At 30.0% G+C, this 26,270-nt stretch overlaps 1 protein-coding gene across 6 annotated transcripts in view; it reads right to left on the bottom strand.

The window, feature by feature from the left end:
• Positions 1–26,270, bottom strand: part of LOC117171629 (protein still life, isoforms C/SIF type 2) — a 78,852-nt gene that overhangs the window by 11,452 nt on the left and 41,130 nt on the right. For 5 of the 6 annotated variants that reach the window (XM_033359117.1, XM_033359142.1, XM_033359151.1 and 2 more), the window contains exons 13-27: positions 19,172–19,317; positions 18,785–19,052; positions 18,492–18,635; positions 18,088–18,270; positions 17,715–17,966; positions 17,434–17,604; positions 16,151–16,337; positions 15,413–15,676; positions 11,399–11,679; positions 8,512–8,706; positions 8,335–8,443; positions 8,022–8,201; positions 4,691–4,809; positions 4,440–4,616; positions 1,524–1,711 (exon numbers count right to left, since the gene is read on the bottom strand). In XM_033359117.1, coding sequence (XP_033215008.1) covers positions 1,524–1,711; positions 4,440–4,616; positions 4,691–4,809; positions 8,022–8,201; positions 8,335–8,443; positions 8,512–8,706; positions 11,399–11,679; positions 15,413–15,676; positions 16,151–16,337; positions 17,434–17,604; positions 17,715–17,966; positions 18,088–18,270; positions 18,492–18,635; positions 18,785–19,052; positions 19,172–19,317 — 2,864 coding nt within the window. Of the gene's footprint in view, positions 1–1,523; positions 1,712–4,439; positions 4,617–4,690; positions 4,810–8,021; positions 8,202–8,334; positions 8,444–8,511; positions 8,707–11,398; positions 11,680–15,412; positions 15,677–16,150; positions 16,338–17,433; positions 17,605–17,714; positions 17,967–18,087; positions 18,271–18,491; positions 18,636–18,784; positions 19,053–19,171; positions 19,318–22,897; positions 23,099–26,270 lie in introns of those variants that run through there. The other variant, XM_033359160.1, reaches the window with a different exon arrangement.

Genomic DNA, 26,270 nt, shown 5'->3' with positions numbered 1-26,270 from the left:
GTTTGGAATAGAGCTTCTGGATGCAATAAGAGGACGAGCGTCCGAAAATGCGAAAAATTATTGTCCAAGCGTCTCGTGATATCCAAATTTTAAAGTTCGAACATTTAAATTGATGAAAATGTGATTTCGCAGAGAATGACCGGTGTCAATTTGAAATTAATTATTATTAAAAAATAGTCAGTTCCACCTTGTCATAGGCTCTATGAACCTATGTTTTTCAAAATTTAATAAATTTAACTTTAAAATTTGGATATCACGATACGCTTGGACAATAATTTTTCGCGTTTTCGAGCTTCAATTCATCTCGTTTAGTTAAAAATGCAATTATTTTTTTGAAAATGCAACCATATTGTTAGAAAGTCACAGTTTTATCAAAAATTCAACTATTTGATTGAAAATTAAATCTTTTTGTACAGATTTCGTTTTTTCGGCTTTAAAACTAAACGATTTCTTAACTAATTCATATATTTTTATCAAAATTTGTTTTTTTTGTTAAAACATTAATCTTTTTGTTTGAAAACTTAACAATTTTGTTGAAAATTCATTTTCTTTTGTTTAGTTTTTTTTTATCTGAAAATTTCTCTATTCCATGTTCGGTTAAAACTTTGTCCTCTGCAGGTTAAAAACTCAATTATTTAGTAGAAAATTCGTATATTTTGTTAAAAAATCTTCTTTTTAAGTAGAAAATTATTTTTGTTTGTAAAAAATTCAACTTCCTGCTTGAAATTTTAACAATTCAGTAGAAAATTAATATATTTTGTTACAAAGTTATTTTTTTGGGTAGCAAAATGATTCTTGTTTGTGGAAAATTCCACTCTTTTGTTGAAAATGAATCTTTTTATGCTAAAAATTTAACTTAATTCAACTATTTTGTTAAAAATCAAATTATTTTTGGACAACTGAAATATTTTGTTAGTCATCATTTTTTGTCAAAAATTCAACAACGTTGCTGAAAATTCATTTTTTTGGTGGAAAAGCAATCCTTTTGGTTAAAAAATTATCCTTCTTTTTCTCAGTTAAAAAATAACTTTTTTATTTTGAAATCTTTAAATATTTTTCGGAAAACTGGTCTTTTTTACTGAAAAGTGCATCTGTTTTTTCATGCAACGTACTGTTTGGTATAAAACTAATTTGCTTGTTTTTTAAAATGCGTGTTTTCTTTTTTGAAAATTCATCTCGTAGGGTAGAAAATCTTTTTGAGTTGAAAATTCCACTATTTTGTTGATAATGCAATATATTTTGACTTATTTAAAAGCCAACGGCTAAGTTTCTTTCGGGCGGGGGGGGGGGGGGGGGGGGGGGGGGGGGGGGGGGGGGCTAAAATTGGCATCATAGTCTATGAATGGCCCATAACTGGGAAAAATTTCAATGTGACAAGAAAGTGATTTGGCGTCGCCAGGCCTTCAAAAAAAGTTAACTGGCGGCGCCAGACCCCACCAGGCCTCGACTAGACCACTGCATGTATTAAAAATTTATATAAAATTTATGCAAAAGTCATGTAAATTTATGATGAAAAATGTTACCTGTTAGAAAGAACGTAGACTTTTTCTGAGCGCCTTTGCAATTGACTTCTAAGGTGGATCAATTCCCAGAGGAAGTGTGACTCCATATCCTTTGCCGAACTCGCCCTCACCTGAACTTCAGTAACAGGAATTAAAACCTGATATCGAATGATCTCGACTTCACTCGCGTTAGCTTTGGTCGAAACACCCTATAAAATAGAATTAATTTTTATTATTTTAATAAAATCTTTTAATTACAGATTTTTTACATTTCCTATATCAGAAAATTGGTGGAAAAAAATTCTTGAAAATCTCGCACTCGTTGTTGACTACTTGATTGGTTGCATACTGCGTGAAAATTGATTCATTTTTTGCAGTTTGTTCTTTTGAATTTTCTCGAATTTTGTATATCGCCATTTTCAAATGATACATTTTAATTCTAGACATTTATTTTGGAGGGAGCAAATTTAAATAATAATTCTGTTTTCAACATTTTTCTGTCAGACTATAATGTGTAAACTGTTTACACATTCAGAGAGATAAGAAAAAACAAATTATGAACAAACATTTAGAATATCTTAGTTTACGAAATTTATAGAATACAGGTAGAAATACAAAAATTGCCAATTAAGATTTTTAAAGATTATGAAGATTGTAAGATAATGCATTTTTTTACTTAGGGAAAACTGAAATTAATTTTTTAGATTTTTGAAAAATAGATTTGATGAAAATATTTAATAAGATCCAAAAATATTTCAAAGGATTTCGGAAAAGAATGTAGCAGATTTCAAAGCAAAAACTTTCAATTTTCAAGATAAAAGAATTTTAGAAAAAGAATACAATAAGTTAATTAGGTATATAGATGGTTTGAAGAAATACAAAAATAACTTTATTTACAAAAAAATATAGATTTTGAAAGATTTCGAACAAAAATCTTCTTATGATTTTTGGGAAATATTTGCATGATTTTTTATTTTACCACATTTATTTTAAAAGAATATTTAAAATGATTTTGAAATATGACAAAAGATATTCAAAATTATCAAAATAGGATCTGAAAGATTAGGCGGAAATTTCTTTAATTTTGCAGAACTTTCTCAAAATTTTAGGAAAAATTAAGATAATTTTAAACAATATTTAAAAGTTTTTCAAAAAATTCAAAAATAATGAAGAGAATTCAAACAAATTGTTGATTTTTGAAGACTTGGAAATGAAATTTGGAACTTTTGTGAAGATTTTTAAAGGTTTTAAGATAATAAAAAATGGTCTAAATATTCCTGGGAGTATTTAAAGTGTGATTCTTTACTTTGAAAAATTAATTTTTAAAGAATATTTTTAAATATTTTTAAATATTGCAAACAATTTACCTAATTGTGAAAAATGAATGCGGAAGATTCTAAAATAGTTTTAGGAATAACTCGAGTCAGTTTAAGACATCTTTAGAAATTTTTGAATTTTTAAGAGATTAGAAATATTTTAAAACTTTAAAAGACTTTCGAAAATTTATAAAAGGCTGTGTCTAGTTTTCCCAAAAAATAAGGAAGATGGTAAAAATATTTTTTAATTTTTACTCATACATACGGTAACATTTTGTAAAATCCTTCAAAATTGAAAATAAAATTCTCAGAAAGCTTCTAGTTACTTCCTCGAAATACCTGAAATCTTCAAAAATCGGTTTGAATTTTCCTGAGCTACATAGAAAAATGATATTTGTATAACCTACGAGCAAATAAATAAAACAAATGAAAAAATAAATAGTTATTTGACATTTTTATTTCGCATTAAATAATAATTTTTCCTTCAAATTCTAATTTGCCTGAATTTTGTTCCCTATTTTGGACTAAAAAATCTCTTTTGGTTGCTAAGAATTTAACTATTTTGGTGAAAGCTAGGCTTTTTGGATGAATTCAACTCTTTTTGATTTCAAGTATTTTCATTTTTATTATCAACTATTATATTTTTCTTTGAGAATTTATCTTCTTGTTTGAAAATTTAAATACTTGAACATTTTTATCAAAAAATTATTAGATTTCAAAGAAGATTTATAATTTTGGAAAATCAAAAATTATGTTAACGTTTTTCAAATGAAATCGGTTATTTTTAACATAAAAAATTAAATATCAAAGAAGATTTGCAATTTGGAACAATTGTTTATTCGTATTTAAAAAATGACATTTTAAAGAATTTTTTTTTAATGTTTAACTACTTCAGGTGATTTTTATTTGTTTCAACTGAAATCGACATTTTTAAAGAAATTTTATTAGAATTAAATCGAATATTTTTTCTGAAAAATTATAAAATTTACAAGCTTGAACAATTTCGGATTATGTTAACTTTTTTTTTAGAAATGTACATTTTTAACCAAAAATCATTAAATTTGAAAGAAGATTCATATTTTTTTTTACAATTTTAAATTACACTGGCGTTTTTAATTGAAAATTTGTATTTTAAAACAAAAATTATAAATTTGATGTTTAAATGTTTGCAAAATTCAATTTTCAGTTTCATTCAATTTTCAAGAGTTTGAAATTTTATATTTGAAAATTAAACTTTGGAAAAATAATGAAAATTGATAGTCCCTTTCTGAACTGTCGAAATTTTAGAAAAAAACCAAATTGGTATTAAAAACAAGTGTTAAAAGTAAAATTTACATAACTTTACATGACAATTTAATACATGAACATTAAAACTCATTAAAATAACTGAAAATTGTACATTTTTTCGAAATCAAAATTATAACAAAAAACTATTTTTTAATTGACTATCTATTTATGGCACAAAGATATTTTATATTCATTTGGATATTTTCTATTATTTCAAATAATAGATACTATGAAATGACAACAAATTTGTTTACATATTATTTTTATATTTTAATGTAAAATTGCATAAAATAAAAAAGACTTTTTTTTAGTGAAATAAATAATCATTAATTACCATTAATTTTTTCTTTTGTCTCAGCCTCTCCTTGCAGAGGAAAACTACTGCAGATTTAAAAACAAAGCACATCGCATGAAGTTCCAGGCCTTTTTTGATCTTTCCTAAGAAGTCAGAAATATTTAACCATTCGACGCCTCCATAATAGAGCAAATCCCCCGGACTTAGATCGATTGGCTGCAAAAGTTAAATTAAATAAATTTAAATTGAAGCTCAAAAGTGAGGAAATTTATAAAGATTTTAATAATTACCTGTTTGCAAGATTTCTGATGCTGCCTGAAAAGATGATCGAAAATCGCTCCGTATTCTTCGTGAATTCTTTGCATTTCATTAATATGCTCAGCTACTTTTTCCATTCCTTTCAGTGCCTCTGTAAAATTGTATTTTCTATTAGACTAATTGCCCTTTCATTAGAAAAAAATTCAGCTTATTTTATCCCTTGCAATGGTCCAATAATTTATGGAAAAACGAGAAAAAATCTGCCTCGGTCCGGATATGAACCGGGAACGCCACTATTCATGAGTGAAGTGTTTAACCAATTACGTCACCATAATTTTAAAGAAACTTGCAAAATTATTATCGATTATTATCAACTAGTTATTATCATTTATTTATGTTGCAATATTTATTTACAGCAGTTTCCTTATTATAGCAAAAAATTCCAGTAAATGCAATATGAATGACTCAATTTTTTCAACATACATATAGTTCTTTAAAATTGGTAGATTATTTTTTTCATTGGCAAAACATGATTCTTCGCGTACTTAATAGTTCGAAACCTTACTTTTATTATTTATTTAACATTTAAAACTGCTGGATCGAATAAGGGCATACATTTTTTCGGCTCGATCGATATAAGGTCTCGATGCTTTCAAAATTTGTTTAGAACATTAATTTTCGGAAATTTATTCACTGCAAGAAATTTCCTTAAATTCAGTAAACAAATATTTTCAGAATTTTGCTTTTTGTCCTGGCAGGGATAATTTGCGCTTGCGTCGTAAAAAAGTATGTGCCCTTATTCAATCTGGCAGCTCAGTTAGGTTCAAATAAAGTTTTTTTGGAAGAAAATTAATCTATATGGTTAATATTATAATTTTATCAAAAAATTTCTCTTTTGAAAGACATTCAATCTTATTGGTTGAATATTCATCAATTTGCTTGAAAATTAATCTTTTTGAGTTGAAAATTCCTTTAAAAATTCATGTATTTTGTTAAAATTAATCTGTTAGTTCGAAAATCCATTTCATTGTTTGAAGATTATTGTTTTTAAAATTTAATCTTTTCAGTTGAAAATGTATTTATTTTCATGTAGATTCATCTTTTTTTCTTGAAAACTTGTCCTTTTTAATTCATCTTTTGGGTAGAAAATTCCTTTAAAAATTCAAAATTTCTTTAAGAATTCATATCTTTTCTTAAGATTATTCTTTTTTGGTAGCATATTCAACTTTTTGATTGAAAATTTATTTCTTTGTTTGAAAATTAGTTTTTTTATATTACAATTTTATTTTTTTAGCTATAAATTTAAATATTCTTTTTCTTTATCGACAATTTATCTTTGTGCAGACATTCAATTTTATTGGTTGAAAATTCATCTATTTGATTGAAAGTTTATCTACTTCCTTAAAAAGTCATCTATTTTGTTAAAAACTTGTCTCTTTTTGGTCGAAAATCCATTTCTTTGTTTGAAAATGATTTTTTTGTTGTCAAAAAATAATCTTTTTAGCTAAAAATTTATACATATTTTTGAAAATTACTCCTTTTTTGGAAAAACTTGTCTTTTTTTAATTCATCTTTAGGGGTGAAAATTTCTTTAACAATTCAAAATTTCTTTAAAAATTCATGTCTTTTGTTAAGATTAATCTTTTTTTTGTCGAAAATTAATCTTTTTGGTTCAAAATTCAATTCTTTGTTTAAAAATGATTTTTTTCATAAAAAATTAATTTTTTAGCTAAAAATTTAAATATTCTATTTTTTATCGAAAATTTATCTTTTTTATAATAATTTAATTTTATTGGTTGATAATTCATCTATTTATTTGAAAATTTATCTAATTCCTAGAAAAGTCATCTATTTGATTAAAAACTTGTCACTTTTTGGTAGAAATATATAAAGAATATATATAAAGAATATAAATATATTGGTAGAATATATAAAAAATAGAATATTTAAATTTTTAGCTAAAAAATCTTTTTGGGTAGAAAATCCCTCTGAAAATTCCAAATCTGTTTGAAAATTCATGTATTTTGTTCAAATTAATCTTTTTGTTGGTAAAAACTTAATCTTTTTGGTTGAAAATCCATTTCTTTGTTATAAAATTAGTTTTTTTTATTATTATTGAAAATTAATGTTGTTATTTTAAAAATATTTTTTATGTTCATTATCAGACCGGCAATCCGAAAGAACTAAGTTCGAATCCCAGCGGACGTAGAGAGCATTTTTTCAAAATAATTTTAAAACTCAATATTAAAAAAAATATTGATTATAGACCAGCAGAACAAACAATTGCATATAAATTATTAATCTTTTTAGCTGAAACTCTAACTAATCCATTTTTTATCGAAAATGTATCTTTTTTATAGATATTTCATTATTCGATTAAAAATTCATCTATTTGATAGAAGGTTCATCTTTTGGGTTGAAAGATCCTTTAAAATTCAAAATTGATTTTGAAAATTAATTTATTTTGTTAAAAATAATATTTTTTGGGAGAAAAATAATCTTTTTGGTAGAAAATTCCCTTCTTTATTTGATAAATAGTTTTTTTTTTATTGAAAATTAATTTTTGTAGCTGAAAATTCAACCATTCTTTTTTTTTCGAAAATTTCTAAATTTTTGGTTAAAAATTAATTCTTTGTTAAAGATTAATCATTTAAGTTAAAAATGCACTAATTTTGTTAAAAAATCACCTTTTTGAGTTAAAAATTCAATTATTTTGGTAGAAAATTCATATTTTTGATTTGTTAGGTCAACATTGTTGTCAAAAACTTGTCTTTTTATTTTGAAAACTAAGCATTTTGGATCAGATTTTTTGTATTAATTTATATAAAAATGTGCATTGGTTGCAAACAATTCTTTGGTTAAGAACAATCCTTTTTGCTCTGAAAATGAGTCTATTTTTCGCAAGGGTTCAAATACTTGATTAAAAATTTGTATTTTTTGCTTTAAATCAACTGTTTTTGATTAAATATTGAAATATTTTTTGGTGAAAATATCAAATATTACACTTTTCTTTGAAAACTTATTTTTCGTCATCGAAGGTTCATTGCTTTGATTGAAAATGTAATAATTTTGTTGAAAATTATCTTTTACTTTGTTGAAAATTAATTAAATCAATTGAAAATGTAATACTTCCATTTTTTGTTCAAAATGTATCTTATCGTCTTGTTATCGTCGTTTTGCTTGAAAATTCTATTTTCATATTTTCTAGAGAAGGGCGATTCTAATTTCAAAAAGATGTCACATTTGCCAGCTAACGGGATTTAAAAATATAATAAAAATTTGTTTAAAAGCTTTGTTAAATCAATGTAACATAGCGTTACATAACTGGGATGTAACTGAAAATTACTTATTTAAACATCTTACCAATTAGGTGTCGATGTTCCTCGCTCCGCTCGTCGGTTAAATTCCTTAATTGCTGCAAAAGCAGCGGATATTTTAAAATTCTCTGAATAGGTTTGATTAAATATGATTCCAAAGTAGAGGAATGTTGCTGTCTTGGATTTCGCGCCTGTAAGAACTCTTGAAGAGCTTGGTTTCCTTCGTCTGAAAAATACCAACAAAAATATTGGATTGAAAACGTAATTTTTTCCCCTAATATGTTAAAATAATTTTTTTAAGCAATTAAAAATGGTCAGCAATAATGTTAAAACAATGAACAATAATTTTTCCAACTTACTGGGATGTAAAACTTTTTGAGCCTTTGAATGACTCGCGCAGAACGAGCTGTAAAGCTTGAAGTGATTTACGTAATATAAGAAGGCACTTCCAATGGAAAACAAGACACCCTGGAAATCAAAAGCCAATAAGTAATTACAAATTCTTTTGAAAAAAATATAATCAATTATTTTTTTACCTTAAATTGACTCGGATGCTCGAAGTTGTTAAAGTCCGCCTCCATTTCGATCGCGTGATCGAGGTTTTGCAAAAACTGTCGTTGAAACGTTACGATTTCTTGAATGTTGCCGAAAAGCGCGTTTATTTCTGCATTCGACAAGAACGTTTCCCGTTTCAGAGGCTCCAGATAGTTTTCCAATAAATTATTTAAGTTCTGAAAATAAATTTGGTGTCAAAAAAACAATAACTTAACATTAATATAACAACTACGGTGTAGTCCTAAAAGAATAATTGGGGCTGGCGGTACTTTCCATAAGTTACGTTACCATTTGAAGGGGGGGGGGGGGGGGGGGGGGGGGGGGATTCAGGTTAGTAACTATCTTTTTGAGTAAAAGTTAATTTTTTTCATTAAAAAGGCTGCTATTATATTTTTGATTTGGTATTCACCTCGTTTAGTTAAAAATTCTATTATTTGGTTGAAAATGCAACTAACTATATTCAAATAATTTGTCTAGAATTTATTTTTTAGTTGAAAGTTCACCTCTTTCTTTGACAATTTAACTTTTAGGGTTTACCAAGAATTGAACCTATGAGAACGGTAAAAAGAATCGAACGTTAGAGAATGACAACATAAATCTGAAATATTTAAATTGTGCAACGAACTTCCACAAGAAGGCTTAAAAAGAAGTGTGTTATTTAAAAAACCGTTTGAAAAATAAGTATTCATTTTTGTTGTCCCTCTTTTTAAAATGATCATTTATGTGTCCTTAGCGGCAGTTTACAATGTTATTTTTAGGTTAAACTTTGATGTAAAAATTATACTGTTTTCTAGAAAATTCAAATTTTCGGCTTAAAAATTCAACAATTAGGTAGAAAATTAAACTATTTGGTTGAAAACTAAACTTTTTGGTGGAAAAATTATATTTTTGGATTTAAAAGTCAAGTTTTTTGTAGATAAGTCGCATTTTTGGATTTAAAACTAAATAATTTAATTGAAAATTCATGTATTTCGTTCATAATTCGTCTTTCGTGATAGAACATACGTCTTCTCGCCCAAAAATTCATCTATTTGGTTGAAAATTTAACGACTTTGTTAAAAAGTAATTTTTCTTGTTGTTAAAAGTTATTTTTTTCACCAGTTAATTTAACGATTCCATGTTTGGTTATTTATAAACATGTTTCTCTTATTTCAACTCCTTATGAACAATTATGTTACAGAAATTGACTTTCTTGAGTATTTGTTTTTAAAGAATGGGTTTTTAAAAAAACATACCTATGTTTAAACCGTCTTGTGCAGTTTTGTTACACAGTTTGACTGTTTTGAATTTTTGATTTCTTTTTTAATGCACTTTCAAAAATTAAACTTTCTTGATAAAAACTCGTTTCATTTTGGCTGATAATAAATGTTTGCAACTGAAAATAATGCTATTCCATTTTTTGTTACAAATGTATGTATTTTCTTGAAAATTCGTCTTTCTTCGTAGAAATTTAATATTCTTGGTTGAAAATGTAACCTTTTTGGTCAAAAATGCAATTGTTTGGTTAAAATGTAAACTGTTACATGCTTTCTTGAGAATTATTCTTTTCTGGTTAAAAAGTCGATTATTTTACTTAAAGCTGCACTACTTAAAAAAATGTTATTAGTGATTCATAATTACAGTTGAAAGATAGATCATATTCTTTTACGTGAACTTTTCTGTAAAAATTATATTGTGTGGTAGAAAATTCACCTTTTTGGCTTAAAAATTCCAATTTTGTGTAGAAAATTATATTTTTGGGTTGAAAATTCAACTTTTTTGGTAGATAAATCGTCTTTTTGGATTAAAAAATAAATAATTAGTTTAAAAATTCAAGTATTTTTTCCAAAATTCATCATTCTTAGTAGATCCTTCTGGTCGAAAATTCATCTATTTGGTTGAAAGTTTAACAGCTTTGTTAAAAATGCATTTTTTACATCTAAAAAATAATTATTTAATATTTGGTTAAAACTTTATCCTGTATATTGGATAAGATGGATATTTGTCTTTTTTTATCCCACATTAACCTTCTTAGTCGAAAATTAAAGTATTTTCTTGAAAAATAATTTTTTTGGGTAGAAAATAAATGTCTTTTGTAGAAAATGTAACTATTTGATAGAAAGTTCATATATTTTGTTGAAAAGTTCTCTTTCTCGTAAGAAAATTCATCTTGTTTGTGGAAAATTAATTTTTCTTTATTAAAAATTGTTTTTTTTTCTCTTGGAAATTCAAATAGTAGAAGAATTTTAATCTTTTTTTGTTGTTGAAAATTCGACTATTTAATTGAAAATGCATTTTTGCATGCTAAAAATTCAACTATTTTGTTAAAAATTCATCCTTTCAGATTGAAAATTCATCTTCTATGGTGGACAAGACACGCTTTTTGCTTAAAAATTTATCTTTTTTGTTAAAAATTCTATCGCCTTCGAAAAAATTCGTTCTTCACTGGAAAGTTGATCTGTTTGGTTGTTAATGCAACTGTATGGTTAAAAATTAATCCAGTTTTTTTTAAATTCGTCTTTTTGTGTTAAAAATTCATCTGTTTAGCTAGAAAATATATTTTTTGACTTTAAATCTTAGGAATTTGAAGTTTTTCGTATTGAATTTAATATGTTATATCTACATTAATTTGATTTAAAAGAATTTATAAACGCAAAATCCGTTTTTAGCCAATTGTAAAGTGGCTTTCTGGGGGGGGGGGGGGGGGGGGGGGGGGGGGGGGGGGGGGGGGGATTGGTAGCGTATTTTATGGATAGCCCATAACTGAATAATTTTTCGGTGTGAAAAGAAAGAGGCTTGGTGCCGCCAATTACGTAACAGGCAAGTAATAGTTCTATAACATTAATGTAACAGTAATGCAACGGTTACGTGAAGGGAAGATATTTTCACCTTTACGTATGTCCTTTCAGTCTCGATCAATTCTAAAATCACTTTTTTCAGCTTCTCAGCATCGCTTAATTGTCTGCTAGGAGTTAAAGCCTGAGAATGTGAGCTGACAACACTTCCGGTTGGACTAGACTTCCTGGTTTCTCCGGGCGACCTACAAATTCCAGTGACCTGTTCTGCAGTCTTAAGCAAATTTTCAATTTCAAAAGAATTTGTCCTGGATGTTGGCTTTCCTGTTCCAGCAGGAGTTGATGTTATACATTCCTGGACCAAATTTTCTTTACCTAAAATAATTCAAATGTTTAAAATATGAAATTATTGTTGAAAAATTAAATTTTCTATAGAAAAATTTATATTCCAAAAGGCAGAAGAAATTTCATCTCTTTCTTAAGAGACTTGTATTACAAAAACTGGAGGATTGAGTTTGAAAGAAAAAAGATTTTTTCAAAGCTCTTTAAAAAAAATTTATGGAAGATGTGCGTTGGTATAAACAAAATAACTCTGGAATGAAAATGCAATCCTTTTCCGATTCGTTTCCATGATGCTCTCTTTTTCAGCGAATCTAAAGGGTAGTTTCATAGCAGCAATTTCTAGGTACTTACAATGAGGATATCGTTAGTGGAGCGTTAATGAGGAAGGGATTTGAATCTGGGTCGTCTCTGAATGCAACTTTTTTTGTAATGGATACTTCTATGTTTGCGGAAGTATCAAACACATCGAAAGTAAAAATTTGTCTTTCCGCTTCCATCAATTATATTTTTCTTCTTATCATACATTACAGTAATTTTAAATATACAGTATTTGATTTTCAATCAAATTTAATTTGAAGAGAACTCTTTGAATAAATGAAAAGATTATTTTCCTACTTTTAATTTCTGTACTCTATAGGTTTAAACTATTTTGAATATAATCAATATTTTAATTTAAAATGGGTAGGGTTAGGAGAAGACAGAGGAAGGGGGAAACATTGAAGAGGATGTCAGAGAAGTATGAAGAGTTGAATTAAGAGGAGGAGCAGAAGGAGGAATTCGGACCAGAAAATGAAAAACATGAATATGAAAAAAAGAAGGAATATGGTCGAAGGTGAGGAAGATGATAAGGAGGAGGTAGAGGATCTGAAAGAGAAGAAGTTTGAAGAAATAGTGAAAAAAGTAGACAGTAGACAGAGTTTTAAAAAATTGAGAGGATTAGGAGTTTCATTATGAAAAATTACGAAACAAGAAGGAGAATAGTAGGAGTTGGATGAGGAGAATGAAAAGAAAAGGTTTAAAGAGTATGGTAGAAGCAGGAAAAGCAGGACAAGGTAAAAGAGTTGGAGAATAGGGAGGATCGTGAAGACGAATATTTTAAAGATATGAGAGGTGAGGTTTTAAAGGAATTGGTAGGAGCAGGAGATTGGAGAATCACGAGATATTTAGAAGAAACAGGAGCAGAAGCGGCGCGGCGTAGCCTTTTTTTCTCATGTGGGGGCAGGAGCATAAACTTCTGATATTGAATGACACACTTTGTACATCGTATAATAATATCATACTAAACACAAATTGTCCATAAATAATAATAAATAGTAAATAATTATAAATACAGGTATAAAATTCATATTGCCAAAGATTTCATAAGGATTTCAATAATTTCACAGATGTTGCCAAATATTTCAATTATTTCGCAAATATTTTTAAAGATTTCAGAAAGAATTGACAAAGAATGCACAAAAAAGTTAATGATTTCCCAAAAATTGTACAGTTTTCAAATATTTCGGATACTCTTAAAAGATTTTACAAATATTTCAATGATTTCCCAAGAGATTTAAGAAAGGTTTCAAATATTTCTCAAAGGTTTCGGATACATATCAAATATTTCACAAAGACTTCAATCATTTCATACATATTTCCCATAGATTTCAAAGATTTCACATAGATTTAAATGTTTTCTTATGATTTCAATAATTTCACAAATAGTACCAAATATTTCGCTAAAATTTCAAAGATTGCAATGATTTTGCAGAGATATTAAAGATTTCAAATATTTTGAACAGATTTTGGATGGATTTAAAAGATTTTAGAAAGACATCAATGATTTCACAAAGATTTCAATAATTTTATCAATATTACCATATATTTAAAAAATATTTCAAATATTTCTTAAATATTTCACAAAGATAAGAATGATTTCCCAAAGGTTAAAAAAATAGATTAAAAAAATGTCACCAAGACTTCAATGCTTTCCAAAAGATTTCACAAAAATGTAAATATAAATAAAATGTATAAATGTAAATGTAAATAAAATGTAAATAAAATTTAAATATTTTTTACTAATAATACCAAATATTTTAAATATTTCGCAAATATTTCAAAACGATTTCAACGATTTTCCAAACATATTAAATATTTTTAAAAAATTTAAAGAATTGTACAAATATTATCAAATATTTCAGCAATATTTCGCATATTTCACAAAGATGTCAATGATTTTCTACGTATTTTACAAAGATTTCGGATAGTTTAAAAAGATTTCACAAAGATTTGAATGATTTTGCAAAGATTTCAATAACTTCAAAAATATTATCAAATATTTATGGAATATTTTGAATATGTCGCAAAATTTGTTAAAGATTTCAGAAAGATTGCAATGATTTTCTAAAGATATCACGAAGATTTTAAAGGTTTCGCAAAAATTTCGAATTGTTTAAAAGTTTTCACACAATATTTCTATGATTTCCCAAAAATTTTAACAATATGACATTAAAAAAAAAAAAATTTTTTTAAAGATTTTAAGGGTTTCCCAAATATTTCAACAGTTTAAATTAAAAAAAAACTTTATAAAGATTTTGGGTAGATTAAAAAGGTTTCACAAAGATTTCAACGATTTTCCAAAGATTTCAATTATTTCAAAAATATTATCAAATATTTATAAAATATTTGAAATATTTTTCAAAGATTTCAAATGGGTGTAAAAGGGTTCATGGACTTCAATAACTTAACAAAGATTTTAAGTAGATTTTCAACAAAAAAAATCAAACAATCTGATGAATTTAATCATTCGATTTTAGGGGGTGGGGGGCATTTCCTACAGTGCCCTCTAGGGCTCCGTTATCTCTGAATAGGAGAAGTAGTAATTGGGTCGGGAAAATAAAACGATCTGAGGAAGTTAGAGGAATGCGGCGAGTTCGAGCAGATCTGATCCTTTTAGGAAAAGGAAAAAGAGGAGTACATGGAAGAATTTGAAGATGTCGAAGGAGGAGAAAAAAAAGGATTTAGAGATGAAGTACATACAAGCAGGACAAATTTCGGAAACATAAAGGGAATGGGAAGAGTAGCAGCTGGATAAGGAGAATAAATAGAAGGCAAAGGAGAGGATGCTATGAGAAGGCGAATCTAAAGGTGGAATAGAAGTGAGCTTTAAAAAGAAAATGCGAGAAAAAGAAGTTTTATCAAGAACAGAAGAAGCAAGGAAGTAAATTCGAAGGTTCAGGAATAGGAAATGAGTTGGATTATAATCAGATGGAGGTATATCGGTAGAATTATGTGAAGATGATAGACGAAAGGGGTAAGATGTTAAAAGGAAGTGAGAGACATAGGAAACATTGAATTAGGAGGAAGATTTTAAGGAGAAATTTGGAGCAGAAGAAGTGGAAATAAATAAAAATGATGAAAAGGAGAGACTTGAATAAGGATGATGAGCAGGGGGAGGTATCTAGAGGATCTGAAGGAGAGGTCCCATGAAGCGGATCAGCTGAATGAATAGAGATATTTTAGGAAGAAGTGAATCCAAAAGTTGGATCAAGAAGAGAGTTATCGGAAGCAGGGATCATAAAGCCCAGAGAACTCATAAAAACGGAAATTTTGAATATGTTAGAGAATGAGGTTTTTAAAAAGGAAGGGACAGGAGAGTTAGGTGGAATTTGAAGATGTTCAAAAAGTGTATGAAGTAGAAGAAAGAATAGGGACAAGAGGTCAACTTCGTAAATTATTCATCTAGAATAGACGTCTTTCAAATAGAAGAATAAAAACGATAACTTACTCCAACCAGGAGCAGGAACAATCAGGCCAGAAATCATTTCATCACTGATAACTGGTGGATCAGTCGGAGGAGGAGGACACACCAGGCTTTCGATATCGTCATTGACCCTCATAATTCCCGTGAGATCAGGAGGTTCAGTCCTCGAAGAACGCATCATCATACAAAGGGCGAGTTCCTCTTGGAGTACACTTTCCAAATACATCATGTCTAAATCGCTCACAATTGCTCCATTTATGACCATGATCTCGTCTCCTTTAATAATTCCTGCAAAAAAATGAAGTTCCGCATTAAAAATTTACGATTGAAAATCATAATTAAAACGTGAAAAAAATTGAAAACATTCTAAACATGGTAAAAATTTGCATTTTTTAAGGTAACAATCTATTTCCTGATGAAAACTATTTTAGAATATTGCAGATGCGCTTGCATAAGCATATCGGAACGATAGTTCATCGGAGCGAGCTTGCATGACTTTGACGTGTGTCACTGGAGAATATGGCACAACAAAATCAATCGTTCCAATAAGGGCATTTCTCGATATATTCGCACAATGATTTTAACTCCTAGAGAAAATATATTTTTGTTTCTTATTTGTGATCCTTTATTTTCATTTTATTTTTATTAGTATCGAAGTTCGCGTTTTTATTGCAAGTCGATGCCTTCTAATTTCATTATTTTTAATTAAAAAATCTTTTCCGAGATATTTTAATTTTTATAGAGGAGAAAACGATGGCTCACCGTTTTGCATAGCCACGCTCTTATCCTCGACCCTGCTGACATAACAGCAGAGCTCATCTTGACGATCGGAATTTTCGATCAGTTCTGCTTCAACCGAGAAACCCCACATTTGGTCTAAAGTGTTTCTTTGAAGCTCTACTTGATACAGAATTTTGGCGCAAACTTCCACCATCTCGTGCGTGTGCAACTGAAATATGATTCAAATTTCAATTATTGCTTTTTCAGAAATAATTCCTCGTTTCCGCTTATAAACCCTCGGAAATAGTTTCTTTCTTTTATAAATCCCTTCACTTAAATATTTTGCGTATTCTCTATTTATTATACATATCATTTTCTTACTTTTGAACTCTCTATAGCTTCTTTATTCCCATTTAAAAAAATCCTCGATTCTGGATTTAATCATGAGGAGTGAGTGGGACAGGAAGAAGATTTTGAAGAAGAAGTGAAAGAAGAGAAGGAACTAGATTAGGAGCAGGAGAAGGATAACTTTAAAAATATGCCAGATGTAGTAATTAAGATGGAGTCGGATGGAGTCGGAGACATTTGAGAAGTTAGCAAGAAGCTTAGGAGGAGATGAATGAGGAGGAGTAAGAGGACCAGGAAGAGCATTTGTATCAGAAACAGACGGCTTTTTTAGACTAAAATGGAGAGGTAGATGTTGGCTCAGAGGAGAATTAGGAGGATGAATTTGAAAAAGTTAGTGAAGTACACTAAGACCTCGGGTTCTTTGACCTGCATTTCTCCTGCTTTCGCCCCCCCTCCCCCACCATCGTGCTAGTGGACGGTGTGGCTGGTGAGCGCTCATATCTCTTTGCCTCGACCAATCAGCGAAGATCACGTGACTCCACTGAGACAAGAGTAGGGAAGCCTCTAATCCCAATGAATCCGAGGCTCGCGCGTTTCGCAAGATCAAAGAAATCCGAGGCCTTAGTATAGAATAAGGAGAAGAATTTGAAGAATGAGAAGGAGCAAAATTGAAAGAAGGTGGTCTGAGAGGAATAAAAGGAGTTGGATCAGGAGGAGTAGAAGGAGCAGTTTGATCGGGTAAGTAGGAGTTGGGTAAGAAAGAGAAAAAGAGGCATGAGTTAGGGGAGGAACTTAGTCTTGCAATCGTTCTATACAGAATTTAATAAAAGAAAGTGGGAGATGGAGTAGGAGAATGAGTAGGAGAAGGAGGAGCTGGCTTAGGAAGGTGGGAAGTAGAGTTGAATATGGAAGAAATGTTTTCAAATTAAACTCTTTTTTTAAATTTAAATATCAGTCTTTTTAAAGTCTCTACTTACATAAGTTTCAATTAGGTCTGTTCTGTGAGGCACGAAATAATTATGATCCTCCATATCTCGCCGTTTCTTTACCCTCACAAAGTGTTCCATCGCATTCAGGCCTTTTCTACTACAAGCACTTGCTAAAAACTCCTCCACAGTCATTGCGTCCCTCAAATACACCGACACAAGCTGTTAGAAAAAATTAATTTAATTTATTGCAATTCAAGCTACAGCGGCCAAATTATTGTTAAATCCAATAGGATGAAAATTATTTTTTTCTTTTGTAAATTTAAAATCACCTGATTTTCAGGCACAGTGACTTTGACCATTTTTTCTTCGTCCCTAGAAATCTGCAAAGATCTCCTGCTGGAAGAGCTGTTACTTCTCGATAAAAGAGGTGGTCTGCGTTTCGTAGCTCCTCTCCCAGTCAATAAATTATTCAACAACGAGGGGCTCCTCGCACAAATAAACGCATGGAAGGACGAGACCGTAAAGACTCCAAGTTTGTTCAAGGTTTGCTTAGTTGACCTTGAAACGTGTGTGAGCAGGCTCTACAAAGAGATAATTAATTACTTCTAAAATGTCCTTCATCTATTATAATCAGAGGCTAGAACTTGATAAATTTTTATTTATATTTACCCTTTATGATATTCAATATTTTAAAGAATTTACCTTCGGATTAGGAAGTTCTCCACTCTGCAAACTCGCCATGTAGCATCTTAAACGGAATTGTTCGCAGTGAAGTCTTTCAAGATTCTCTTCCCACTGAACTATTTGGTTATTGATCTGTTCTTTAGTTTCTACGTCGGAAACCACCGACTGCTGCAAATCTGCCATGTGCTTCAATTTTGAGTCCTGGAAAAAAATATTATTGGTAGGAAGTCTTTAAAAGTTTACTACGGGTCACTATTCTAATTATTCTATTCCAAAACCGGGTAACTGGACGCGACTTTACGAACTTTGTTCTAAATGGTTTTGTAAGCCCACCAATTTTAAAGCGGTAAATTTTAAAATTGAATTTCTTATCAAGGTAGAGAGTCTTGGAAAAAGGGAAAGAAAAGTAGTTTGGGCCTCACAGAGTCGATTGCCTTCTCCAAACGGAAAATTTCTTCCTGGAGCAAGTGCAATGTTCCGGTCTTGCCACGATGACGAGCGAAGGCAGCGGCACAAGCCGAATGGATGCTGTTCACCCAGTTTTCAAGTTCCACTTGACAAGGCGCCTGAAATACAATTTTTCAACAAAAGAAATATAGTAACTCTTAAATTTTTATGTTTACTACATTTTCATAGAAGGTTGCATAAAATAAAAAATTAGGAGATGTTATATTTTTATAAAATATAAGGAAGGAAATTAATTTAAACAACGAACCTGGAATAAATAGGCATCGCCAAAGGCTGTACTGAGGCAAAATATGTAATCCCTTTTTGGATGTTCAGGAATTGGTTGCATGATGGCCCCATCGACGATAATTAAATGTTTTGGGGCAGTTTCCACTGCCCTGCTTTCGTGGGACTCACAAGGGTAGAAAAGAAGCGTTGTTCCTTTCAAACAGACCCAATAACCTCGCCATCCTCGTCCTCTCGCAAGCTCAATATGCTGTTTCCTTCTCAAAAGCCATTTTTTCACACTCAGATAACTACAAAAAAAACGAAAAATTAAATTTTTTAACCGGAAATTTTTATTTTTAAACTTTTACGGGATGTCCGCTTTTTATTGTGGCACGAAATTCAAATTAGAAATTAATATTGTCCATACCCCGCTTTTCGAACTGCTCCAGTGCAGTTGAAAGAATCGGCTGCAGTCCCAATTGTTTTTCCCCTGTATGGCGAATTCATCACACTTTCTCCATCATCATCATCGCTGACAGCAGTCGTCAATGACATTCTGTCATCATCTGACATCTGAGAAATAATTAATCGACTTGATTAACAAACATTTCATTATAATTTTCCCAAAACTAGAGCAATTGTCAAATTCCAAAATTTCAATATTAATGGTTTCAATTATAATGTGATTCTATATTGATTTAGTATAATCTCATTCAAATAAAGTCGCATTTTGGGATCTGTGAGAATAAACAGTTAGTTCTATTCAGAGTCAAGGCATGAAGCTAATTCGTTTTTTTCATTTGCCTCTGGCGGCAAGCGCTTCAATTAAGCAAAAGGAGGTCTCGTTTAGAAAATGTTGCAGTGGTCAATTTAAATCGTTTTCACCCTCAGGCTCCGATCAAGGATAAAGAAACGTATATATATTATTTTAGTTTTTGATGGAATAGATCTCTTATCTTCAATCTGACCTATTAAAATTGAATTTGATTTAGACTTTTGACTAAAGCTAAGATAAATAAAGTATCAGAAAAATGAAATAAATATTAGCCAAGGATATCAATTCAGGTTACAAAATTCCAGGTTTTATAAACAAAGTACTCTCAAGTTTTCTACTAAGAGGATGGAACTGATATTGGAAATATTTTAAACACAGGATATTTTTACAGAATTTGAAGAATGTGGAATTAAAGAAGACATCCAGATTTGTATGATACACTCATAAATCATTTGTTTTACAATAAAATTGATTTTTGTGCCAGGTTTTAATACGGTGATAAAGGGAATGTAAAATTACATTTGGAATATAAATATTATGTACAAGTAAAAATCGAAGTCTAATAAAGGGGTACCATTTTACAACTCTCATGAAAGATTACGATTCTCGCAAAAGACAAAAAGCAGAAATGTCGATAAAATTATATCTTTATTCTTCTAAGGTTGTTCCAACGATCTACTAAAATTTTATAGCAGTCTCTGAAAAATAATGAAAAAATAAAATAAAAATAAATTTCATTGTCATAACAGATTTGGTGTGTAGAATTTACTGTGATAGTATAAAGAAAGGAATTCAATTTATCGCTCTTATCACTCTTGATAAAAAGATAAAAGATAGCAACTTTATTTCAGCTGAATGAATATGATTTTTCATTTTTTAATTATTTATACACATTGCAAGGACCTTGAAATTGTAAAGGACTCTTAATGCAAACTGAAAGGAAACTTCAATTTTACTCATTCCGAATAATTTACTTCTTCTTTTCTTTTGATTTTCACGCGAATTCTCAAACGCAGGACCAATTTTAACTATTTAAAAACATGTAAAAAGGGACAAACGTTTAGAAAAATGAACCATTAGATTTCAAAGTTAAAATTTCAATATTTGTCTTCAGTTGATTCTTAGAATATTCGATGATTCTTATATTTCTCTGGAATGTAAGTTTCCTTTTTATCTATTTTTTTGAAACTTCAGATGTTATTGATTGAATACTCTATATAGGAGAGAATATGTGTAGAAAAGGGTAGAATAAAAGGGGGTCACATCGAGGGAGTTCGAGAAACGTCTTCGCCAAAGGTATACTGGCCTTGATATAGTGGAATTTTTCTCGCGCATCTTTAAATATTGCACAGAGATATTTCGACATCTTTGTTCCTTGAATTATCCTAGTACCTAGAAGAGTTATATTCTGCCTGCTTGGAAATAATCTTCTGATAAAACTCTGATAGTCTGGACCCGGAAAAACAAGAGGAAATTTGTTAAAAAGGAGAGGAAAATAAGAAAAATAGGGAGAAGGACGAACAAGAAAAGAAGGCGAAAAGACAAGAAAAGTCAACAAGAAGTACTTCTTGACAATAATTTCTATAAGAATTGAGCTTAAATCGTTAAACAATAAGACCATACTTAAACGTAACCCCCTAAGTAATAGGAATAAACTATTGGATTTTGCGAAAGTAATATAAAAATTGCGTTTTTATTTAATTCAATTATTTCAGTCATATAATTGATTTACATCATTAACAAGGATTTTTTCATTTTATTCGAGAAACAAATTTTTGGTTACATAAAGTTCGTATCTACCTTGTTAGTGGGTTTATGCCCATGTATTTGTCTGCCCATAAATCAACTAATAACGTAAAAAGGAATTCGATGTGCAAAAAATATAATTTTTTTTACGAATAAAATTCCCAATACCTTATTTTTTGCATTTGTTGTTTAGAATAGACTCCTTATTCTTATTTTTACAAGCTTTCTCTTTAAGTTGAGTAATTGGAATTGCACGGCATGAACGAAATGGTAGTGGTAAATTTAAATTGCAAGATTATATTTTTCGCTTCACAGGTTAGAAGCAATATTTTTTTGTAACGAAATCACATACGTAAAATAAAGAAATTATTTAGAATTCAAAAGTTTTTATGTTTAGGAAATTAAATAATTACTTTTATTCTAAAATCGATATTAAATAAGACAGGAAAGATTCTCGATTTACTTATTAGAAATTCTTTCTTTAAGGTATTTCATTTTAATTAAATCCAAAACTAAATTAAAAGGTCCTTCGATATTCAAATCATTTAATTAGAATATAGTATAGTTCTGGAGTACTCAAACATTTTAATTTAATAAAAATTTGAAGTGATTTGAAAACTCATGCGAAGGGAGCTTTTAAATTTGTTATTGGTATTATTCCTTTATTATTATTCATTTTTATCATTGAAGTTTTCTAGATATTTCATTATCATTAAAATAATTCAATTTTCGATTATTGAGTTCAAAGAGTTACAGTTAAAAATAAAATTGCAGTATTTAATCTATTTATAACTAAATTTGGTTTAATTCCTGAGCTTAGAATCGGAAAGGATTACAAATGTGAAATGATTTAAATTTATTATGATTTTTAAAAATTAGATTTTTCATAATCGAGTTCATATCCATGTTATTATTAGATTCTTGGCCCGTGAATTATATGCGCATAAACTTAATAAGATAAAAATTAACTCAATGTAAAAAACTACTTTGTTTTTTAATTCGATAGTTTTTAAAATCAAAATCTTTTCGAGTTCAAATCCCACAAAGTATTATTTTGTTATTTAGACGACGTTGAAGTAAAATTTTAAAATATACACTCCCCATTATCTATGAGGTTTCGTTTTAAGCGTGGCTCTACGATTTTAACAATGTTGTGGCGCAAGATTTAAATTCATCAATATGCAATTTGAGCTACAATTGTAAAAGAGTGCAAAATATTAGAAGTCGCCTTGTTTCTAATTTATATTTTCAAATTTGAAGGCTGAAAAGTTTTAGTAATTAAAAATACATATTTTGACAAATAACATTCTTCTTTCTTATTTTATACTTTCTTAATAAATTAATTTCTGATTAAAACATACGAAAGTTTGATATTTTATGTTTGAATGTGCCTTTCAATTATGGTGCGAAAATCAATTTGCAAAATCACGAAAATCAAAGAAGTGCAAATAAAAAATTGTTTTAAAAAGACCCTAAAAGAAGAAAAGCCTGCAAATGGAGGTGGAATAATGGAAAAAGGAGAATACAAAGGAAAAGAGAATTGGCTGATCAATTTGAGAAGTTAAATCCCTTCTTTGATCACAATCAAGAATCTTTTTTGTTCTCCTCTCTCTCCTCTCTCATGCTACTTACAGCTCTCTTAAAAAAGTCAGCGTTACAGGTGTCCGTCGAGATGTGAGGATGATAATGACAATAAGATCCCTCCTTAAGCAGCTTCATGTTTTTCTTTGAACTTCCGTTGATTTTAAACATGATTTCTTTTCTTGCTAAGCTTAAACCCTCAATATATTTGTGTGCCCAAGTATTTAAAGCACCATTGATAATTTGCAAAAGCTTAAAATAATAACCTTCCCCCACTCCGTTGTTCACTTTATCCTCAACACTTTTGCAATTAAACCAATACAACTTTCTCGTCTCATTAATACAAATCACACTAATCGTGTGACGCTTGCAAAGACAGAAATATTTTTTACAATGCTTTTTGTGTAAGGTTTGCAAATCCTCGTAGCTACTTATCGGATTCACCAGGTCCAGATAACTATTCGATGCAGATTTCGGTTCTACCATCATTCAGTTTAAAAAAATGAATTCAGTTATTAGTTTGAAATTTAAATTGAATTCTAATTTTGGATTCCATTCTCAGATTCTGCACGAAGACAAATTTCAAATTACAGAATTTTTCGTTTATTATTGTCTTCGCAGATGGACGGCGATGAAAAGCCTCTGGAACTTTTTCGAGATGAATTATTTTTAAGTCTTTTTTTTTATCACATTTCAATTCCCTTTCTCCATTTTCATTTGACTCTCCTTTGTGTATTTGAATATTTAAGCCTATTCTCGACTATTAAAGAGACTGAGAAGCTCGAGCTTTCTCTAACTCTAGAGATAAATATTTATTGTATATTTCTGCATCTTATCAAGATTTATCAAGATTATATATAGTGAACTAAAAGGGACGTTCTCTTCGACTTCAATTCCTTTCCGAAAAAATTATCTCTCAATTCCTTTATTTTTTGTCATCTTTTTATCTGCTATTCCTTATGTTATCCCTTCTTATTGGTGCACTTATTGTTAATATATAAAGAATAATTCTGAAATACTGTAATAGCAGAAATTGACTTTCCATAGAAAAATAAGGTGCTGTCTTTGTATATCACTTTGCCCTTTTTATTTATAGATACAGCTTGAATCCATATATTATTTATATATTTAAATTTTATTTATATAATCTCGTAAACTACCCTATTTCTTAAGAATCCTTTCATTGAAAACAACAATTTACATCTTTTTATCACGCCAAGGACTTTAGAGTAATGAAGTCCTGATATTTTTGGAAATCTCTTATCAGGTCCCTCGTTGTCATTTCGTCCATTTTATCAGAAGAATTAAATTCTTCGGTTTAACTGGAGACCGGATTCGGGATAGAGGAGATTTTTCTGGGATGCCAGATGATCTTTGGAAGATCCGGTGGCCATGACAGTTTCCGGTTTATCCTGTGAGTCAGGATGGGATTTGTAGTTTAAGAGATTTTGGAAATCACGATCACCTGATTTTAGGATATTTAAAAGGGATCCTAAAATCTAGAGTAAAATTTGATTGATTTTTTTGCGGATCTTTGATCCGTTTTGATGCAGAGAAAGGTTCGGAAACCGAGGACGTTTTCCGGTGTCCGAGGAGCTTCAGCCACGGACGTGCTTTGCTCCTGACTGCTGGAGATCAGGGAAGAGGGCTCGCTTTTCCAAGGGAATCAATACCCAACTCTTGGGTGGTTTGGGGTTCGGGATTCCAAGTAAGGTGGGAGGTCGGGCAAAATAGTGGGAGGTCAGGGCTGTATCATCCAGCAAGAGTGGAGATAAATTTTCATTTAACACGATTATCAAAAGGGGAGGTAGAAAATAGATTCATTTGTAATTTTGAATTTTATTTGGGAATTTACCTTTTCAGGCGAGTTTTATGATATTTTTAATAGTACGAGTTCTATTGTAATGATAGTAATTGGCTTATATTGATAAGAATAAGACTTTTGGGTGTAAAATCTCCCTCCTTAAATTTAAACATGGTGATCAATTGAACTGTTTTCTTTTCCCAAAGAGGAAAACGTTTAAAAGAAAGTTTACCGTTATATCTGCCTTGGCTTAGGTCAGGAAAAACTATATCTTTAGCTTTGAATCGATAGAATTAACAATTTCAAGAACAAAGTCAAAAAAATGTTATGACATTCTCAGATTGATATTTAATCCAGAGACTAATTTGCATTTTTTGAAAATTGGAAGTTTGTATTCGGAAATTAAGATTTTAGCAATGAATCGATTTTTAAAATTTATCCTATTTAAAAAATGAAAATAATACAATTAATAGTACACAATCCAAGGTTTGATCTTATTAACTTAATTCTCATGATAAAACGTACAGAGGACTCCCTCAAAATAAATTCTGCAACCCGAGCTAAAGCACCATACAAATACATTTTTTAGGTCGCTGAATACGAATCAGGGGTCAGATTTTTCTTATCAGGTCAGTATCAAGGTTAATTGACGGTCAAAATAGAGAAAAACATTTGATCGGGGAAAACTTCTTCTTTCAGAATTTTTTGAGGTCGTTGAATCCGAATCCCGGGTAAGTTTGATCCCTTCAGGTCAGGATAAAGGTCGAGTGAATGTTAAAATGAAGAAAACCATTAGATCGCAGAAAACTAATGAACAGGAGAAAACCTCTACTTTCAGACGTTCTTGGGGCTTCTGAATTCGAATCCGGGGTCAGATTGGCCCCATAAGGTCAGCATTAAGGTCAAGTGAAGTTTAAAATAAGAAAAAACATTGAATCGGCTACCACTACTTCAAGACGTTTTCGGGGTCACTAAATCCGAATCCGGGGACATTTTTACTCCACCAGGTCAGGATAAAGGTCATATGCAGGCAAAATTTCGAAAATCATGGAATTGGAGAAAACATCTACTCTTAGACGGTTTTGGGGTCGCTGAATCCGAATCGGGGGCTAATTCAATCCTATAAGTTCAATTTTATGGGTTCCGCAATTTTGAACTTGGAAAGACCTCTATCCCTACCTGATGTGGCAAAAACGACCTCAGATCTTTAAACTTGATTCTGATTTGATGAGGTCAAACTGACCCCGGATTCAAATTTAACGACCCCAGAAACGTCTGAGAGTAGAGGTTTTCTCCGATCCAATGATTTTTTTCCTTTAGACCTTCACTTGACCTTGATCCTGACCTGGTGGGGTCAAACTGACTCCGGATTCAAGTTCAGTGACCTCAAAAACATATTGGTATGGTGTTTTAGCTCAGTTTGCAGAATTTTTTTGTGGGGCTGTGAAATTATTCGTTGGGCTTTGGCAGCGAGATGCAGAGATGGGTAGAATTTGTGGTCAGGGGAAGATATATAATTTAAGGGGTGAATATAATGAGTCGATTGGGGGAGTGGGGAGAGAGAGAGAGGGAGAAAAGAGCTTTAAAGCTGAAGAAAAGGTGATAAGGTCTTGGAGTAGC

This window comes from Belonocnema kinseyi, chromosome 1, assembly GCF_010883055.1.
Source record: "Belonocnema kinseyi isolate 2016_QV_RU_SX_M_011 chromosome 1, B_treatae_v1, whole genome shotgun sequence".
Lineage (NCBI taxonomy): Eukaryota > Metazoa > Arthropoda > Insecta > Hymenoptera > Cynipidae > Belonocnema > Belonocnema kinseyi.
This window is presented reverse-complemented; position numbering and strand designations above follow the sequence as displayed.